General features: G+C 39.6%; 1 protein-coding gene and 1 long non-coding RNA gene across 7 annotated transcripts in view; one reads left to right on the top strand and one right to left on the bottom strand.

Annotated features, from left to right (window-relative positions):
- Positions 1-21,720, top strand: part of LOC129619875 (uncharacterized) — a 51,777-nt gene that overhangs the window by 4,264 nt on the left and 25,793 nt on the right. The gene's annotated exons all lie outside the window — the stretch shown is intronic.
- LOC129619874 (60S ribosomal protein L9) lies at positions 12,210-13,533 on the bottom strand. Its single transcript, XM_055535324.1, has one exon. It carries the CDS (start codon positions 13,503-13,505, stop codon positions 12,927-12,929), a length of 579 nt encoding a protein of 192 aa, XP_055391299.1. The 5' UTR covers positions 13,506-13,533; the 3' UTR covers positions 12,210-12,926.

The following is a 21,720-nucleotide window of genomic DNA, read 5'->3' as shown; positions in this document are numbered from 1 at the left end:
ATTTACTAGGGTGTGCAACCATTACTGTAATTCAACTTTAGAAGATTTTCATCACCCCAGTAAGATCCTTCATGCTCAATTATTTTTTAAATTAACTTATTTATTTTAATTAGAGGCTAATTACTTTATAATACTGTGGTGGTTTTTGCCATACATTGACATGAATCAGCCACAGGTGTACCTGTGTCCCCCATCCCGAACCCCCCTCCCACCTCCTTTCCCCATCCCATCCCTCTGGGTTGTCCCAGTGCACCAACTTTGAGTGCCCTGTTTAACACATTGAACTTGGACTGGTGAGCTATTTCACATATGGCAATATACATGTTGCAATGCTATTCTCTCAAATCATCCCACTATCGCCTCTTTCACATAGTTCAAAAGTCTATTTTTTTTATCTGTGTCTCTTTTATTGTCTCGCATATAAGGTCATCATTACCATTTTTCTAAATTCTGTATATATGCATTAATATGCTGTATTGGCGTTTTTCTTTCTGACTTACTTCACTCTGTATAGTAGGCTCCAGTTTCATCCACCTCATTAGAACTGATTCAAATGCATTCTTTTAAATGCTGAGTAATATTCCATTGTGTATATGTACCACAGCTTTCTTATCCATTTGTCTGCTAATGGACATCTAGGTTGCTTCCGTGTCCTAGCTATTGTAAACAGTGCTGCGATGAACATTGGGGTATACGTGTCTCTTTCAGTTCTGGTTTCCTTGGTGTGTATGCCCAGCAGTGGGATTGCTGGGTTATATGCATCCCCAATTATTATACATAAGCCTCATATGCACCCCAGACTCTAGGCAACCTCTTATCTATGTTCTTCTGTCTTTATAGTTTTGTGTAGTCTGGACACTTCATATAAATGCAATCATGCAGGACATGGTCATTTATGTCTGGCTTCTTTCAGTTAGTATGATGTTTTTGAGGTTCATCCATGAGGTAGCAGGTCAGAATTATTTTTCTGATGGTGGGTTCCAATTGCCCAAACCCCAAAATTCCTTAAAGATGCTAAGACCATCTGCTATCCTTATGGTTCTCCTGCTTCTCTTCATGTCCCCTGCAGTCAGTGTCCCACATGGTTACTGGGCCTGACCCTGTTCTTTTCTTGCTCAGCACTTCATATGGCATCACCTGGGCTGAACCATCTGTCTACTTCAGTCTGTCCTGCCAGGTTCAGATCTTTGTTCAAATGATACTTCCCTTAAAGGAGTCCTTGCCAAACTTCTTGATTAAAATGGCATCCTTTGTCATGGCCTTTTCACTTGCCCTGCTCTATTTCTTCACTTTATTAATTCCTGAAATAAATTTTCTGCTTAGTATCTTTATTTTAATTTAAAAAATTATATAGGAATATATTTGATTTACAATATTGTGTTAATTTCAGGTGTATAGCATAGTCATTCAGTTATACATATACAATCTATTCTTTTTCAGATTATTTTACAATATAGGTTATTATAGAGTATTGAGTAGAGTTCCCTGTGCAGTACAGTAGGTCCTTGTTGATTATCAATTTAATATATAGCAGTGTATATAAATCCCAACTCCTAATTTATCCACTCAGCACCTTCCTATTTTGGTAACCATAAGTTTGTTTTCTAGGTCTGTGAATCAGTTTCTGTTTTGTAAATAAATTCATTTATTTCATTTTTTTAAGATTCCATAGACAAGGGATATCATATGTGTTTGTCTTTCCCTGTTTGACTCCACTTAGTATGAAGATCTCCATGTTGCTGCAAATGGCATTATTTCATGCCTTTTTATGACTAATATTTCATTGTATATATGCACCACATCTTTTTTAGCCATTCATCTGTCAGTGGATATTTAGGGTGTTTCCATGTCTTGGCTATTGTAAATAGTGCTGCAATGAACATTGGTGTGCATGTAACTTTTAAAAAATAATTTTATTTATTTGTTTTTGGTTGTGCTGGGTCTTCATTGCTGTGTGGGCTCTTCTTTAGTTGCTGGGAGCAGGGGGCAGCTCTTCGTTGCAGTGCACAGGCTTCTCACTGCGGTGGCTTCTCTGTTGCAGAGCACAGGCTCTAGGTCACGTGGGCTCAATAGCTGCAGTCCCTGGGCTCTAGAACACAGGCTCAACAGTTGGGGCACGCAGGCTTAGTTGTTAGACAGCATGTGGAATCTTCCCAGATCAGGGATTGAAACTATGTCTCCTGAAATTGGCAGGTGGATTTTTTACCACTGAGCCACCAGGGAAGCCCCATGTGTAACTTTTTGAATTATGATTTTCTCTGGGCATATGCCCAGGAGTGCGATTGCTGGATCATAAAGTAGTTCTACTTTTAGTTTTTAAGGACCCTCCATATCGTTCTCCATAATGGTTGTACCAGTTTACATTGTCACCAACAGTGCAGGAAGGTTCCATTTTCTCCACACTCTCTCTAGTATTTATTGTTTGTAGACATTTTGATGATGGCCATTCTGACCAGTGTGAGATGATATCTCATTATAATTTTGATTTGCATTTCTCTGGTCCCATCACTTCATGGGAAATAGATGGGGAAACAGTGGAAGCAGTGTCAGACTTTATTTTTTGGGCTCCAAAATCACTGCAGATGGTGACTGCAGCCATGAAATTAAAAGATGCTTACTCCTTGGAAGGAAAGTTATGACCAACCTAGATAGCATATTGAAAAGCAGAGACATTACTTTGCCAACAAAGGTCCTTCTAGTCAAGGCTATGGTTTTTCCAGTGGTCATGTATGGATGTGAGACTTGGACTGTGAAGAAAGCTGAGCGCCAAAGAATTGATGCTTTTGAACTGTGGTGTTGGAGAAGACTCTTGAGAGTCCCTTGGACTGCAAGGAGATCCAACCAGTCCATTCTAAAGGAGATCAGCCCTGGAATTTCTTTGGAAGGAATGATGCTAAAGCTGAAACTCCAATACTTTGGTTACCTCATGTGAAGAGTGTGTCATTGGAAAAGACTCTGATGCTGGGAGGGATTGGGGGCAGGAGGAGAAGGGGACAACAGAGGATGAGATGGCTGGATGGCATCACCAACTCAATGGATGTGAGTTTGGGTGAACTCTGGGAATTAGTGATGGACAGGGAGGCCTGGTGTGCTGCAATTCATGGGTCACAAAGAGTCAGACACAACTGAGCGACTGAACTGAACTAAATAATTAGTGGTGTTGAGCATCTTTTCAGATGCTATTTGGCCATCTATATGTCTTCTTTGGAGGAATGTCTATTTAGATCTTTCACTCAATTTTTGAATGGGTTATTTGGACTTTTGATATTGAGCTTTAGGAGCTGTTGGTGTATTTTGGAGATTAATGCCTTTTTGGTCACATTGTTTGAAAACATTGTCTCCCATTCTGTAGGTTTAACTTTTTATTTATGGTATCCTTTGTTGTGCAAAATCTTTTAAGTTTAATTAGGTCCATTTGTTTATTTTTATTTTCATTACTCTAGGAGGTGGAGTATGTCCTAGAGTATGTCAGAGAGTGTTCTGCCTCTATTCTCCTCTAACAGTTTTATAATATTCAATATTACATTTAGGTCTTTAATCCATTTTGAGTTTATTTTTGTGTATGGTGTTGGAGAATGTTCTAATTTCATTCTTTTACATGTAGCTGTCCAGTTTTCCCAGCACCACTTATTGAAGAGACGGTCTCTTCTCCATTGTATATTCCTGTCTCCTGTGTCATAGATTAGTTGATCATCGGTGCATGGGTTTATCTCTGGACTTTCTGTTCTGTTCCATTGATCTTTATTTCTGTTTTTGAGATAGTACTATACTGTTCTGATTACTGTAGCTTTGTAATATAGTGAGAAGTCAGCTTCCATCAGCTTCATTTTTTTTTTTTTTTCCTCAAGATTGCTTAGCTATTCAGGGTGTTTTGTGTTTCCATATACATTGTAAAATTTTTTGTTCTATTTCTGTAAACAGTGCCATTGTAATTTGACAGGGATTGCACTGAATCTGTATATTACTTTGCATAGTATAGTCACTTTAACAATATTGATTCTTCCAATCCAAGAACATGGTGTATCTCTCCATTTGTTTGTGTTGGCTTTGATTTCCTTCATTAGCATCTTGTAGTTTTCTGAGTCCAGCTCTTTTGCTTCTTTAGGTAGGTTTATTCCTAGGTATTTTATTATTTTTGTTGCAGTGATATGACATTGTTTCCTTCTCTTTCTGATCAAATGTCATTAGTGTATAGAAATGCAAGAGATTTTCTGTGTATTAATTTTGTATCTTGCACCTTTACCAAATTCATTAATGAGCTCTAGTAGTTTTCTTTCAGTGCCCTATCTTTTTGCCTTTTCATACTGTTCATGGGGTTCTCGAGGTGAGAATACTTATGTGGTTTGCCATTCCCTTCTGCAGTGGACCACATTTTGTCAAAACTCTCCACCACGACCCATCTGTCTTGGGTGGCCCTACATGGCAGGGCTCATAGTTTCATTGAGTTAGACAAGGCTGTGGTCCATGTGATCAGTTTGCTTGGTTTTCTGTGACTGTGGTTTTCATTCTGTCTGCCATCTAATGGATAAGGATAAGAGGTTTATCCTTATTAGATATGATAAACAGAGTGCCTGAAGAACTATGGATGGAGATTCATGACATTGTACAAGAGGCAGTGATCAAGACCATCGCCCAAAAAAGAAATGCAAAAAGGCCAAATGGTGTCTGAAGAAACCTTACAATTAGCTGAGAATCTAAAGGTGAAGGAGAAAAGGAAAGATATACCCATTTGAATGGAGAGTTCCAAAGAATAGGAAGGAGAGATAAGAGAGCTTTCCTCAGTGATCAGTGCAAAGAAATAGAGAGAAACATTAGAATGGGAAAGACTAGAGATCTCTTCAAGAAAATGAGAGAGACCAAGGGAAAATTTCATGCAAAGATGGGCACAATAAAGGACAGAAACAGTATGGACCTAACAGAAGCAGCAGATATTAAGAAGAGGTGGCAAGAATACACAGAAGAACTGTACAAAGAAGATCTTCATAACTCAGATAACCATGATGGTGTGATCACTCACCTAGAGCCAATCATCCTGGTATGTAAAGTCAAGTGGGCCTTAGGAAACATCACTATGAACACAGCTAGTGGAGGTGATGGAATTCCAGTTGAGCTATTTCAAATCACAAGATGATGCTGTGAAAGTGCTGCGCTCAATATGCCAGCAAATTTGCAAAACTTAGCAGTGGCCACAGGACTGGAAAAGGTCAGTTTTCATTCCAATCCCAAAGAAAGGCAATGCCAAAGAATGCTCAAACTACTGCACAATTGCACTCATCTCACACACTAGCAAAGTAATGCTCAAAATTCTCCAAGCCAGGCTTCAACAGTATGTGAACCATGAACTTCCAGATGTTCAAGCTGGTTTTAGAAAAGGCAGAGGAACCAGAGATCAAATTGCCAACATCCGTTGGATCACTGAAAAAGCAAGAGAGTTCCAGAGAAACATCTATTTCTGCTTTATTGACTCTGCCAAAGCCTTTGACTGTGTGGATCACAACAAACTGTGGAAGATTCTTCAAGAGATGGGAATACCAGACCACCTAACATGCCTCTTGAGAAATCTGTATGTAGGTCAAGAAGCAACATTTAGAACTAAACATGAAGCAACAGACTGGTTCCAAATCAGGAAAGGAGTATGTCAAGGCTGTATATTGTCACCCTGCTTATTTAACTTATATTCAGAGTACATCATACAAAATGCCTGGCAGGAAGAAGTACAAGCTGGAATCAAGATTTCTGGGAGAAATATCAATAACCTCAGATATGCAGATAGCACCACCCTTATGGCAGAAAGCAAAAAAGAACTAAAGAGCTTCTTGATGAAAGTGAAAGAGGAGAGTGAAAAAGTTGGCTTAAAAGTCAACATTCAGAAAACAAAGATCATGGCATCCGGTCCCATCACTTCATGGCAAATAGATGGGGAAACAATAGAAATGGTGAGAGACTTTATTTTGGGGGGCTTCAAAATCACTGCAGATGGTGACTACAGCCATGAAATTAAAAGACTCTTGCTCCTTAAAAGAAAAGCTATTACCAACCTATACAGCGTATTAAAAAGCAGAGACATTACTTTGCCAACAAAGATCTGTATAATCAAAGCTGTGGTTTATCTAGTAGTCATCTATGAATGTGAGAGGTGGACCATAAAGAAAACTGAGCACTGAAGAACTGATGCTTTTGAACTGTGGTTTTAAAGTAGACTCTTTCTTAGAGTCCGTTGGACAGCAAGGAGATCCAACCAGTGTATCCTAAAGGAAATCAGTCCTGAATATTCACTGGAAGGACTGATGCTGAAACTGAAACTCCAATACTTTGGCCACCTGATGCGAAGACTCATTAAAAAAGACCCTGATGCTGGGAAAGATTGAAGGCAGAAGGGGAAGAGGATGACAGAGGATGAGATGGTTGGATGGCATCACTGACTTGATGGATATGAGTTTGAGCAAGCTCCGGGAGTTGGTGATGGACAGGGAAGCCTGGCGTGCTGCAGTCTATGGGGTCACAAAGAGTCGTACACAACTGAGGGACTGAACTGAACTGAGTAGTTTTCTGGTAGCATCTTGAAGATTTTCTGCGTATAGTATCATGTCATCTGAAAGCAGTGATGATTTTACTTCCTTTTTTCCAATTTGGATTCCTTTTATTTCTTTTTTGATTACCATAGCTTCCAAAAATATGTTGAATAAAAGTGGTGGGAGTGAACATCCTTCCAAAACTATGTTTTGGACACCCTTCCAAAGCTATGTTGAATAAAAGTGGTGGGAGTGGACATCCTTACTTTGTTTCTGATCTCTAGAGAAAATGCTTTCAGCTTTTCATGATTGAGAATATTTGCTGTGGGTTTTTCATATATGACATTTATTATGTTGTGGTATGTTCCCTCTGTGCCCATTTTCTGGAGCTTTCTTTTCTTTTTATCATAAATGGGTTGTTGAACTTTGTCAAAACTTTTATTGCATCTATTGAGATTATCATACGGTTTTATTCAATTTGCTAATTGGTGAATCACAATGATTGATTTACAGATATTGAAAAATCCTTGCATCTCTGGGATGATTCCCATTTGATCATGGTGGATGATCCTTTTAATGTATTATTGGATTTGGTTTACTAGTATTTTGTTGAGAATTTTTGCATCTATGTTCATCAGTGATATTGGCCTGTAGTTTTCTTTTTTTGTGGTATCTTTGTCTGCTTTTGGTATCAGGGTGATGGTGGCCTCATAGAATGAGTTTGCAAGAGTTCCTTCCTCTGCCATTTTTTGGGAAGAGTTTCAGAAGGATAGGTGTTAACTCTTCTTTAATGTTTGACATTTGACAGAATTTCCCTGTGAAGCCATCTATTCCTGGACTTTTGTTTATTGGAATTTTTAAAGTCACAGTTTCAATTTCAATACTGTGATTGGTCTCTTTATGTTTTCTGTTTTTTCCTTGTTCAGTTTTGGAAGGTTGTATGTTTCTGGGAATTTGCCCATTTCTTCTAGGTTGACCATTTTATTGGCATATAGTTGCTTGTAATCATCTTTTATGATCTTTTGCATTTCTGTGGTGTCAGTTGTAACTTTTCATTTCTGACTTTATTGATTTGAGCTCTCACTTTTTTTAATGAGCCTGGTAAAGTCTTATCAATTTTATTTAATTACCATTTCAAAGAACCTGCTTTTAGTTTCATTAATCTTTTATATTGTCTTCTTCGTCTCTCATTTATTTCTTCTCTGATCTTTATGATTTCTTTGCTTCTACTAACTTTAGGTTTTCTGTGTTCTTCCTCTAATTGTTTTAGGTATAAGGTTTAGTTGTTTATTTGAGATTTTTTTCTTGTTTCCTGAGGTAAGATTGTTTTGCTATAAACTTCCTTCTAAGAACTGCTTTTGTTGCATACCATATGTTTTGGATCATCATATTTTCATTGTCATTTGTCTCTTGGTATTTTTTTAATTTCCTCTTTGATTTCTTTGGTGATTCATTGGTTGTTTGGTAACATACTGTTTTAGTCTCCATCTGTTTGTGTTTTTTACAGTTTTTTCCTGTAATTTATTTCTAATAGCATTTTGGTTGGAAAAGCTACTTGATATAATTTTAACTTTCTTGAATTTATCAAGGCTTGCTTGTGGCCCAGCATGTGATCTTTCTGAAAAAAATTCTATATGTACTTGAAAAGAATGTGTATTCTGCTGCTTTTGAATGAAATGGTCTATAAATATCAATTAAGTCCATCTTGTCTAATGTTATCATTTAAGGCCTGTGTTTCCTTATTGATTTTCTGTCTGGATGACCTGTCCCTTGGTGTAAGTGAGGCGCTAAAGGCCTCCACTGTTATTGAGCTCCTGTCGATTTTACCTTTTATGGGTATTAGCATTTACCTTATGGATTGAGGTGTTCCTATGTTGGGTGCATAAATACTTATATTTAATATTGTTAATCTTCTTGGATTGATCCCTTGATCATTATGTAGTGACCTCCCTTATCTCTGGTAACAGTCTTTATTTTAAAGTCTATTTTATCTGATATGAGTATTGCTACTCCAGCTTTCTTTTGATTTCCATTTATGTGGAATATCTTTTTCATCCCCTCAACTTTCAGTCTGTATGTGTCCCTAGGTCTGAACTGAGTCTCTTGTAGATAGCATATATATATGGGTCTTGTTTTTGTATCTGGCCAGTCTGTGTCTTTTGGTTGGACCATAAATTAGATTATTTCTTATTTTGCTTTTCAATTGTATGAGTTTTTCATATATTTTGGATTGTTATTGTTGTTTAGCTGCTAAATCATGTCTGACTCTTTTGTGACCCCATGGACTGTAGCCTACTAGGTTCCTCTGTCCATGGGATTTCCCAGGCAAGAACACTGGAGTGGGTTGCCTTTCCCTTCTCCAGGGGCTCTTTCTGACCCAGGGATTGAACCTATATCTCTTACATTGGCAGATGGATTCTTTACCACTGAGCCACTAGGGAAGCCCCGTGTTTATCAATCCCCGTGGATTTTAATGGTTATCAGTATTTTCTCCTATTTGGTAGGTTGCACTTTTGTTTTGTTGATGGTTTCCCTTGCTGTGCAGAAGCTTTTTAGTTTGATATTGTTCTACTTGATTGTATGCTTTTATTGCCTTTGCTTTTAGCATCAAAGCCAAAAAATCCCCAACACTGATAACAAGAAGCTTACACCTTTGTTTTCTTCTAGAAGTTTAATGCTTCCAGGTTGTGTGTCCAGGTTTCAGTACATTTTGAGTTAATTTTGGGGTACAGTTTCATTCTTTCATTTTTTTCCATGTGGCTGTCCAATTTTCCCAACACTATTTATTGAAGAGATTGCACTTTCTCCATTATTTATTCAGCCTCCTTTATTGTAACTTAATTGCCCATATAGATATGAGTTAATTTGGGGATTTCTATTTTGTTCTGTTGATGTATGTATCTGTTTTTTTTTTTTTTCTTGCCAATACTATGGTTAATACTGACACTGTTTCCACTGTTTCCCCATCTATTTCCCATGAAGTGATGGGACCAGATGGGACCAGTGATGGGACCATGATCTTAGTTTTCTGAATGTTGAGCTTTAAGCCAACTTTTTCACTCTCCTCTTTCACTTTCAACAAGAGGCTTTTTAGTTCCTCTTCACTTTCTGCCATAAGGGTGGTCTCATCTGCATATCTGATGTTATTGATATTTCTCCCGGCAATCTTGATTCCAGCTTGTGCTTCTTCCAGCCCAACGTTTCTCATGATGTACTCTGCATATAAGTTAAATAAGCAGAGTGACAATATACAGCCTTGATGTACTCTCTTTCCTGTTTGGAACCAGTCTGTTGTTTCATGTCCAGTTCTAACTGCTACTTCCTGACCTGTATACAGGTTTCTCAAGAGGCAGGTCAGGTAGTCCTGTATTCCCATCTCTTTCAGAATTTTCCACAGTTTATTGTGATCCACACAGTCAAAGGCTTTGGCATAGTCAACAAAGCAGAAATAGATATTTTTCTGGAACTCTCTTGCTTTCTCCATGATCCAGCAGATGTTGGCAATTTGATCTCTGGTTCCTCTGCCTTTTCTAAATCAAGCTTGAACATCTGGAAGTTCACAGTTCACATATTGCTGAAGCGTGGCTTGGAGAATTTTGAGCATTACTTTACTAGCATGTGAGATGAGTACAATTGTGTGGTAGTTTGAGCATTCTTTGGCATTGCCTTTCTCTGGGATTGGAATGAAAACTGCCCTTTTCCAGTCCTGTGGCCACTGCTGCGTTTTCCAAATTTGCTGGTACATTGAATGCAGCACTTTGACAGCATCATCTTTCAGGATTTGAAATGGCTCAACTGGAATTCCATCACCTTCACTAGTTTTGTTCGTAGTGATGCTTTCTAAGGCCCGCTTGACTTCACATTCCAAGATGTCTGGCTCTAGATGAGTGATCACACCATCGTGGTTATCTGGGTTATGAAGATTGTTTTTGTACAGTTCTTCTGTGTATTCTTGCCACCTCTTCTTAATATCTTCTGCTTCTGTTAGGTCCATACCATTTCTGTCCTTTATTGAGCCCATCTTTGCATGAAATGTTTCCTTGGTATCTCTAATTTTCTTGACGAGATCCCTAGTCTTTCCCATTCTGTTGTTTTCCTCTATTTCTTTGCACTGATCGCTGAGGAAGGCTTTTTTATCTCTCCTAGCTATTCTTTGGAACTCTGCATTCAGATGCTTATTTCTTTCCTTTTCTCCTTTGCTTTTGGTTTCTCTTCTTTTCACAGCTATTTGTAAGGCCTCCCCAGACAGCCATTTTGCTTCTTTTCATTTCTTTTCCATGGGGATAGTCTTGACCCTGTCTCCTGTACAATGTCATGAACCTCCATCCATAGTTCATCAGGCACTCTATCAGATCTAGTCCCTTAAATCTACTTCTCACTTCCACTGTATAATCATAAGGGATTTGATTTAGGTCATACCTGAATGGTCTAGTGGTTTCCCCCACTTTCTTCAATTTAAGTCTGAATTTGGTAATAAGGAGTTCACGATTTAAGCCACAGTCAGCTCCCGGTCTTGTTTTTGCTGACTTTATTTTTTTGGCCTCCAAAATCCTTGTAGATGGTGATTGCAGCCATGAAATTAAAAGACGCTTACTCCTTGGAAGGAAAGTTATGACCAACTAGATAGCATATTAAAAAGCAGAGACATTACTTTGCAAACAAAGTTCCGTCTAGTCAAGGTTATGGTTTTTCCAGTAGTCATGTATAGATGTGAGAGTTGGACTATGAAGAAAGCTGAGCGCTGAAGAATGATGCTTTTGAACTGTAGTGTTAGAGAAGACTCGTGAGAGTCCCTTGGACTGCAAGGAGATCCAACCAGTCCATTCTGAAGGAGATCAGTCCTGGGTGTTCATTGGAAGGAATGATGTTAAAGCTGAAATTCCAAAATTTTGGCCACCTCATGCAAAGAGTTGACTCATTGGAAAAGACTCTGATGCTGGGAGGGATTGGGGACAGGAGGAGAAGGGGACGACAAAGGATGAGATGGCTGGATGGCATCACTGACTCGATGCATATGAGTTTGAGTGAACTCTGGGAGTTGGTGATGGACAGGGAGGCCTGGCGTGCTGTGATTCATGGGGTTGCAAGGAGTCGGACACAACTGAGCGACTGAACTTATGGCTAATACTATGGGTCATTTTTTTGCCAATGCTATACTGTTTTGGGTGTTAGCTCTTTAATATTGTTTGAAATCAGGGAACGTGATGCCTCCAGCATTTTTGTTCTTTCCCAGTATTACTTTAGCTATTCAGGGTCTGTTGTGGTTCTATACACATTTTATGATGGATTATTTTCTGTGAAAATGGCATTTGAATTTTGAGAGGAATTGCAATGAATTTTGGGGTACTGGGTTCTTTGGACAGTATTGATATTTTAACATTCTTCTAATCAGTGAGTACAGAATATTTTTCCATTTTTTGTGTTATCTTCAATTTCTTTCATCAATGTCTTACAGTTTTCAGTTTACAGTCTTTTAACACTTGGTTAAACTTATTCCTAGTTTTGTTTATGTTTTGTTTATGGTTTCCTTTGTTGGGCAAAAGCTTTTAAGTTTAATCAGAACCCTTTGTTTATTTTTGTTTTTGTTTTCATTAGGAGGTGGGTCAAAAAAGATCTTGTGATTTATGACAAAGAGTGTTTTTCCTATGTTTTCCTCTAAGTATTTCTTTTTTTTTTTTTTTTTTTCTTAGTAAGCGCACAGATTTTATTGATGGACTAGACACAGTATGTAAGACAAAGTTAAATGTTTTGCCGGAGAAATTACACGGTTAAGAGTTTCTAACAAATGAGATAGGGGAGGACTGCAGGTTTAGGGGCAACCCTACTGTTCTGTATAGTAGTATATCTGAAGTATGACACATGGAACGTTTAAGTTTTTTTAAAGCCATCAAAGACTAGGATATAGATGTGGCTGAAATTTGAGTATAACTGAGAGAACCTTAGACTACAGCAACCACGTTTATCATAAATACAAATTAACTCCATCTTTTAATTCTTACTAAGACAGTATCACTTCTCAGCTGCTTTTTCAGTTACTGTGATTCAGGCATTTGCCTCACAAATATTCAAATCTGTGCCACTGCAAAATTAGATCTCCGAAAGTTCTTCCCACGATAACCATATTCCTCTTGCCTGAAATGTCCTTGGTATTCCTTGAAGCCCCCTCTGCCATTAAGTCTTGCTAACAACAACGTCTTTCTAACAACAACAAAATCAATCAACCACTCCTATTCCTTCTGTTATTGTTTTTAACACACTAGAATTTACTTAACTGCTTACTGGCCAAATAGTTTGAAATGATAATCAGTAGGAAAAAATCTCAAATCAAGTTTTTATTGTCTCTTTAAAACATCATAACTGAGTCCATAGAACCATCTGCTATCTTGTTGTTTCTGCAGCAGGATCACTGAGATCTTATTCATCAGCCTGCTGAACTGTTCCTTTTTCAGAAACATAAATACCATCCAAAAATTTTCTGATATCCTTGTTTTTAACTGTGGTGGCTTGCTGAATCAAAGCAGCTGAATTTGACACAAGTTCAATGTCATTTCCTTCAAGAATCAACTCATCTTTCTGGGCTTGAGATACTGAACAGGCAACCCCTGGCCTCATTCGAACCCTGCGTATATATTTTTCACCCAAAAAATTTCGGATTTCCACAAGAGAACCATTCTCCTGAATAACAACGTTGATGGGGAAGTGGGCATATACCGACCTCATCTTGTAACGGAAACCCAGTGTAACACCCTTGATCATGTTCTGTACGTGACTACAGATTGTGCGAACAGTGGCCAGTTCCTTTCTGTTTCCCCACCATTTGTCAACACGGAGCCTCTTCTTTTTCTTTCCAAGGAGACTGAGTTCTACATTGATGTGATTGAAGTCCCTCCGCAGGGTGCCTCTGGGGCCCTTCACAATAACTGTCCGTCCCTTCAAGTTAATGTCGACATTTTCTGGGATGTCGACAGTCTGGTTGCTGAGAATGGTCTTCATTCTCGCAGTAGATGCGGCAAAGCTCCTCTAAGTATTTCATAGTACCAAGTCTTATGCTTAGGTCTTTAATCCATTTTGAGTTTATTTATGGATGTAGTGTTAGTTGTTGTTCAGTCATGTCCAACTGTTTGAGACCCCATGGACTATAGCACTCCAGGCTTCCCTGTCCTTCACTATGTCCCAGAGTTTGTGCAAACTCATGTCCATTGAGTCAATGATGCCATCCAATCATCTCATCTTCTGTCACGGACTTCTCCTCCTGCCCTCAATCTTTCCCAGAATCAAGGTCATTTTCTACTGAGTTGGCTTTTTACATCAGGTGGCCAAAGTGTTGGAATTTCAACTTCAGCATCAGTCCTTCCAATGAATATTCAGGGTTTATTTCCTTTAAGATTGACTGATTTGATCTTCCTGTTGTTGAAGGGACTCCCAAGAGTCATCTCCAGCACCATAGTTCAAAAGCATCAATTCTTCGGCGCTCAGCCATTTTTAAGGTCCAACACTCACATCCATACATCACTACTGGAAAACTATAGCTTTGACTATACAAACCTTGGTCAGCAAAGTGATGTCTCTGCTTTTTAATGTGCTCTCTAGGTTGGTCATAGCTTTTCTTACAATGAGTAAGCATATTTTAATTTCATGGCTGCAGTCACCATTCACAGTGATTTTGGAGCCCAAGAAAATAAAGTTTGTCACTGTTCCTATTGTTACCCCATCTATTTGCCATGAAGTGATGGCATCAGATGCCATGATCTTAGTATTTTGAATGTTGAGTTTTAAGCCAGCTTTTTCACTCTCCTCTCTTACTTTCATCAAGAGGCTCTTTAGTTCCTCTTTCATTTATGCCATTAGGATTTGAAATAGCTCAACTGGAATTCCATCACATCCACTAGCTTTGTTCATAGTGGGCTTCCTAAGGCCCATTTGACTTTACATTCCAGGATGTCTGGCTCTAGGTGGGTGATCACATCATCGTGGTTATCTGGGTTATGAAGATCGTTTTTGTATAGGTCTTCTGTGTATTCTTGCCACCTCTTCTTAATATCTTCTGCTTCTGTTAGGTCCATACTGTTTCTGTCCTTTATTGTGCCCATCTTTGCATGAAATTTTCCCTTGGTATCTCTAATTTTCTTGAAGAGATCTCTAGTCTTTCCCATTCTGTTGTTTTCCTCTATTTCCTTGCATAGATCGCCGAGGAAGGCTTTCTTATCTCTCCTTGCTATTCTTTGGAACTCTGCATTCAGATGGGTATAACTTTCCTTTTCTCCTTTGCCTTTAGCTTCTTTTCTCAGCTATTTGTAAGACTTCCCCAGATAACCATTTTGCCTTTTTTCATTTCTTTTTCTTGGGAATGGTCTTGATCACTGCCTCCTGTACAATGTCATGAACCTCCATCCATAGTTCTTCAGGCACTCTGTCTATCAGATCTAATTCCTTGAATCTATTTGTCACTTTCACTGTATAATTATAAGGGGTTTGATTTAGGTCATACCAGAATGGTCTAGTCATTTTCCCTGCTTTCTTCAGTTTAAGTCTAAATTTGGCAATAAGTAGTTCATGGTCAGAGCCACAGTAACTCCCAGTCTTGTTTTTGCTGACTTCTCCATCAGAAGACTTATAGATGGAGAATGACTTATAGAACTTCTAGATGCAGAATGACTTAGAGAATCTGCCTGCAAAGAGTAGAGTCAGTCTGATTTCAGTATTGATCATGTGGTGATGTCCATATGTAGAGTCTTCTCTTGTGTTGCTTGAAGAGGTTGTTTGCTATGACCAGTGTGTTCTCTTGGCTAAACTCTGTTAGCTTTTGCCCTGCTTCATTTTGTACTTCAAGGCCAAACTTGCCTGTTGCTCCAAGTATCTCTTGACTTCCTACTTTTGCATTCCAGTCCCCTATGATGAAAAGGACATCTTTTTTTTGGTGTTAGTTGTAGCAGGTTGTAGGTCATCATAGAACTGTTCAACTTCATCTTCTTCAGCACTAGTGGTTAGGGCATAGACTTGGATTACTGTGAGATTGAATTGTTTGCCTTGAAAAGGAACTGAGATCATCCTATTGTTTTTGAGATTGCACCCATGTACTGCATTTCAAACTCTTGTTGACTATGACTGCTACTACTGCTAAGTCACTTCAGTCGTATCTGACTCTGTGCGACCCCATAGCTGGCAGCCCACCAGGCGCCCCCATCCCTGGGATTCTCCAGGCAAGAACACTGGAGTGGCTTGCCATTTCCTTCTCCAATGCATGAAAGTGAAAAGTGAAAGTGAAGTCACTCAGTCGTATCCAACTATTTGCGACCCCATGGACTGCAGCCTACCAGGCTCCTCCATCCATGGGATTTTCCAGGCAAGAGTACTGGAGTGGGGTGCCATTGCCTTCTCCTGTTGACTTATGAGCGCTACTTCATTTCTTCTAAGAGATTCTTGCCCACAGTAGTAGATACAATGGTCATCTGAATTAAATCACCCATTCCTGTCCATTTTAGTTCACTGATTCCTAAAGTGTCAATGTTTACTCTTGCTGTCTCCTGTTTGACCACTTCCAATTTACCTTGATTCATGGACCTAACATTCCAGGTTCCTATGCAATGTTCTTTACAGCATTGAACTTCACTTTCACCATGAGACACATCCACAACTGGGGGTCATTCCCACTTTGATTCAGCCTCTTCATTCCTTCTGGAGCTGGTTTTCTGCTCTTCTCCAGTAGCATATTGGGCACCTATCAACCTTGAGGGGTGGTTCATCTTTCTGTGTTATATCTTTTTGCCTTTTCATACTGTTCATGGGGTTCTCAAAGTGATAATGTTGAAGGGGTTTGCCATTCCCTTCTCCAGGGGGCCATGTTTTGTCAGAACTTTCCCCCATGACCCATCCATCTTGGGTGGCCCTACATGGCATGGCTCTTAGTTTCATTGAGTTACACAAAGCTGTGATCCATGTGATCATTTTGGTTAGTTTTTTGTATTGTGGTTTTCATTCTGTCTGCCCTCTGATAGATGAGGATAAGAAGCCTGTGCAAGCTTCCTGATGGGTTGGACTGGCTGTGGGGAAAACTGGGTTTTGCTTTGATGGGCAGGGCCATGCTCAGTAAGTTTTTAATCCAATCTTCTCCTGATGGGTTGGGCTGTGTTTCCTCTCTGTAGTTCGGCCTGAAGCCAAACTATGTAGGGATAATGTCCTCCTCCAAAACGACTTATTCCAGCATGCCACACCTCCCAGGACTGCTGCTGCTAGTGTCCCTGACCCCATGGCAGGCTACTGTTAATCCACGCCGCTGCCAGAGACTCCTAAACACTCACAGGCAATTCTGGCTCAGTGTCTTGTGGGGTCACTGCTCCTTTCTTCTGGGTCCTGGGGTGCACAAGGTCTTGTTTGTGCCCTCCAAGAATCTGTTTCCCCAGTCCTGTGGAAGTTCTGTAATCAAATCACGCTCACCTTCAAAGTCAGATTCCCTGGGGATTCTCAGTCCCTTTGCTGGGTCCCCAGGTTGGAAAGTCTGTTGTGGGCCTAGAACTTTCACAGAACTTCTTGGGTATAATTTTTCTTCATCTCTATTTCACTTTTTTTTTTCTGCTCTGATCTTTCCTTCTACTTTGGGTTTTTTGTGTTGTTCTTTCTCTAGTTGCTATAGGTATAAAGTTCAGTTGTTCATTTGAAGAGTTTTGTTTCCTGAGGTATGATTGTGTTGCTGTAAACTTCCCTCTGAGAATTGCTGTTGCTACATACCATAGGTTTTAGATCACTGTGTTTTCATTGTTATTTGTCTCTAGGTATTTTTTGATTTCTTCTTTTGCTTCGGTGATCCATTTATATTGTTTTAGTCTTCACATGTTTGTGTTTTCTACAGTTTTTTTCCTGTAATTTATTTGGTCCAAAAAAGATACTTGATATGATTTCAACTTTGTTAAAGTTACTGAGACTTGATTTGTGGCCCAATATGTGTTCAATCCTTAAGAATGTTCCATGTGCACTTCAGAAAAATGTGTATTCTACTGCTTTTGGATGAAACATTCTATAAATATCAATTAAACCCATCTTGTCTAATGTGTCATTTAATGCCCATGTTGCCTTGATTTTTCTGTCTGATCTCTCCACTGGTGTAAATGGGTTGTTAAAGTCCCATTATTGTGTTACTATCGATTTCTCCTTTTATGAATGTTAGCATTTCCTTTATATATTGAAGTGTTTCTGTGTTAGGTGCTTATATATTTGGTGAGCATCTCTGTGACTGTTACTTTGAACTCTTAGCTAGGTAAATTTTCACTTATGTCTGTTTCATTAAAGCTTTTTCTGAGGTTTTATCATGTTCTTTTGTTTGAAATATATTGCTTTGTTTATTCATTTTCGTTTACTTGCTGCATTGTTGTTCTGTGCCTTAGCTGAAACAATCTCCTCTCCCAGTCTTGGAGTGGCCTCATGTAACAGATGAACCTTATTTTCCACCCTGCTCTAGCTCTTAGTTGTCTTAAATATTTGTGATTGTCTAAGTAGCCTACTCTATTCTGTGGCTTTTGGTAGTTGACGGTGTGCAGTGACCTGTCATGGAGAAGGCAATGGCACCCACTCCAGTACTCTTGCCTGAAAAACCCCATGAATGGAGGAGCCTGGAAGGCTGCCGTCCATGGGGTCGCTGAGGGTCAGACATGACTGAGCAACTTCACTTTCACTTTTTACTATCATGCATTGGAGAAGGAAATGGCAACCCACTCCAGTGTTCTTGCCTGGAGAATCCCAGGGACAGGGGAGCCTGGTGGGCTGCCGTCTATGGGGTCACAGAGAGTTAGACACGACTGAAGTGACTTAGCAGTGACCTGTTGGTGTCCCAAAAAGGAAAGATTTCAGGCAGCACCTAGACTCAGGCTGATGCTAAGCTAGGCCCTCAGGCAGCAGATTTTCAATTGTGCGAGCACACCTCTTTCAGGGGCAGATGGGCCTTCCTGTCTGCTCTCTCTACCATGAGCTCTGAGGTGTCAGCTAGTTAAGAAGTTTCTTTGTTTGCTGCTGTTTCATTAACACAAGAACACAAATCCCATAAACACAGGCCCTGCTGGCCACGAGACTCAGGCTATCAAGTGATGTAGCACAGCCACGAAAGCTGGGGCACCACATGTATACACAAGCTTCTTTCCTGGAGATGCAGGTGACATGGGGCAAGACAGAGTGTGGAGATGATACCCACTGGTCTCCCTCATCTCGGAGGGGATTATAATCAGCCTTTGTGTGTACTCAGTCACTCCTATGACTTAGCTCCTCTGTCCATGGGATTCTCCAGGCAAGCATACTGGAGTGGGTTATCATGCCCTCTTCCAGGGAATCTTTCCGACCCAGAGATTGAACCTATGTCTCCGGTGGCTCCTGCACTGTAGGTTGATTCTTTACCACTGAGCCACGAGGGAAGCCCCATAATTAGCCCTTAGATGTGTTTAGAAGTCTGCACCTCAGGCCGCAGCTATGAAGCTAAGCTAATAGGCCTCTTGCACAGAATGTCTGGGGGTGTGTTTCAGGCTGCTGTCTCTCTGCTGTGTCCTGGGGTGGGTAGCCAGTTAGGAGCTGTTTCTCCATTTGTGACAGTCCTACAGGACCCACTAGCCACTAGAGCCACATGTTTAAGGGGTGTCCCCTGGTGGCAGCCACAAAAACCAGGGCACCAGATGTATGCACAAGGTCCTTTTCTGGAAGATATCAACAGTCTGGAGTGAGGTGGAGGGATAGTATGAAGATGGCCCCACCAGCCTCTGTGGTCTCTCCAAAGAGAGTATTTCAGTAGGCTTCTAGATGTGTGTTAAATTAGACAACTGCCCCCAGGCCAAATCTTTAAGATGTGCAGATAGGTGTCATTCATAAAAAGACTAGGAGTGTTTCAGCAGAGGTCTCTCTGTGGAGTCTGGAAAGGAGTAGCCAGAGAAGTCTGCATAAGCATTTTAAGAACTACTTTTTTGGGTGGTTAAATTGAGTGAAGGTGGTCAAAGGTACAAACTTCCAGTTAGAAGCAAGTTCTGGGGATGTAATGTACAGTATGGTATCTGTAGTTAATACTGTACTATATGTTTGCTAAATAGATCTCTTTAAAAAATTAACTAATTGAAGTATAATTGATATACAATGTTGTATTAGTTTTAGGTGTCCTGAATTCAGTTATACATATACACATGCATACATATTCCTTCTCAGATTCTTTTCCTTTATAGCTTTTTATAAAATGTTAAGTGTAATTCTCTGTGCTACATACAGTAGGTCCTTGTTGGCTATCGTATACATAGTATTATGAATATGTTAATCCCAACCTCATAATCTATCCCTCTTCTCCTCTTCCCCTTTTCCCTTTGGTAACTGTTAATTTGTTTTCTGTTTGTGAATCTCTTTCTGATTTGTAAATTAGTTCATTTATACTTTTAAAAAAAGATTCCACATACAAGTGATATCATATTATATTTGTCTTTCTCTGTATGACTTAATTCACTTAGTCTGATAATCTCGAGTTCTATCCATGTTGCTGCAAATGTCATTACTTCAGTCTTCTTTATGGCCGAGTAATATTCCCAATGTCATTCTTTGTGACCCCATGGACTGTAGCCCACCAGGCTCCTCTGCCCATGGGATTTTCTAGGCAAGAATACTGGAGTGGATTGCCAGTTGCTTCTCCAGGGCATCTTCCTGACCAGGGATCAAACCTGGGTCTCTTGCACTGCAGGCAGATTCTTTACCTTCTGAGCCACCAGAGATATTTGCCACATTTTTTTTTTTTTGATGTATAGTTGATTTACAATGTTGTGCCAATCTCTGCTGTACAGCAAAGTGACTCAGTTATACACACATATACATTCTTTTTTAATCTTTTCCATTATGGTTATCACATATTGAGTATAGATCCCTGTGCTATACATTAAGACTTTGTTGTTTATCCATTCTAAATGTAGTAACAGTTTGCATCTACCAATGCCAAACTCCAGTCCATTCCTTTTCCTCCCTCCTCTCCCTTGGCAACCAGAAGTCTGTTCTTTGTGTCTATGAGTCTGTTCATGTTTTGTAGATAGGGTCATTTGTGTCATATTTAAAATTCCACATATAAGTGATATCATGGTATTTGTCTTCCTGTTTCTGACTTCATTTAATATGATCTGTCATTTCATTCATGTTGCTGCAAATGGCATTATTTTGTTCTTTTTTATGGCGGAGTAGAATTCCATTGTCTATACATACCATCACATCTATATCCATTTTTCTGTTGCTAGACATTAGGTTATATTCACATTTTGGCTATGGTGAATGAAGATCTCCTGGAGTAGAAATGGCAATCCACTCCAGTATTCTTGCCTGGAAAATTCCATGGACAGAGGAACCTAGTGGGCTACAGTCCATGGGGTTGCAAAGAATCAGACACGACTGAGCGACTGAGCACACACTCTAACGTAAGAGTAAACAACAACAACAAGCCTACAAAACTGTTTCTTCACAAGTTATTTGCAGGTGTAGCTAAGCTGGTTTTTAGGGCTTCTCAACTGGCTCAATGGTAAAAAAAAATCTGCCTGCCATTACAGGAGATGCAGTTTTGATCCCTGGTCAGGAAGGTTCCCTGGAGAAGAGAATGAATGGCAACCCACTCCAGTATTCTTGTCTGGGAAATCCCACAGAAAGAGGAGCCTCACAGGTTACAGTCCATGGAGTCACAGAGAGCCAGACACTACTGAGCAACTGAGTGCGTTTCTGTGAACACAGGGGTACACGTATATTTTTGAATTACAGTTTTGTTCGGGTATACTTCCAGGAGTGAGATTGCTGAATGGCATGGTAATTCTAATTTTAGTTTTCTGAGGATAACCTTCATCCTGTTTTCCATAGTTGCTGTACCAATGTACATTTCTACCAACAGTGTAGGAGGGTTCCCTCTACTCCACATCCTCCCCAGCATTTGATATTTGTAGATTTTCTAATGAAGGCCATTCTGACCTGTGTAAGGTGGTACCTCATTGTAGGTTTTGATTTGCATTTCTGTAATAATTAGTGATGTTTAGCATTTTTTCATGTGTTTGGCCATCAGTATGTCTTTTTTGGAGAAAGGCCTATTAGGATCTTCTGCACATTTTTCAGTTGGGTTGTTTTGTTGTTGTTGAGTTGTATGGGCTGTTTGTATATTTTGGAGATTAAGCTCTTATCTGTTGCATCATTTGCAACTATTTTCTCCCATTCCGTAGATTATCTTTTCATTTTT

Source organism: Bubalus kerabau, chromosome 9, assembly GCF_029407905.1.
Source record: "Bubalus kerabau isolate K-KA32 ecotype Philippines breed swamp buffalo chromosome 9, PCC_UOA_SB_1v2, whole genome shotgun sequence".
Taxonomy (NCBI): domain Eukaryota; kingdom Metazoa; phylum Chordata; class Mammalia; order Artiodactyla; family Bovidae; genus Bubalus; species Bubalus kerabau.
Note: the sequence above shows the minus strand (reverse complement) of the source record. Positions and strands in the feature narration are given on the sequence as shown.

Excerpts from the sequence above, each read along its gene's own strand:
- LOC129619874 (XM_055535324.1), bottom strand. The coding sequence starts at position 13,505 with ATGAAGACCATTCTCAGCAACCAGACTGTCGACATCCCAGAAAATGTC.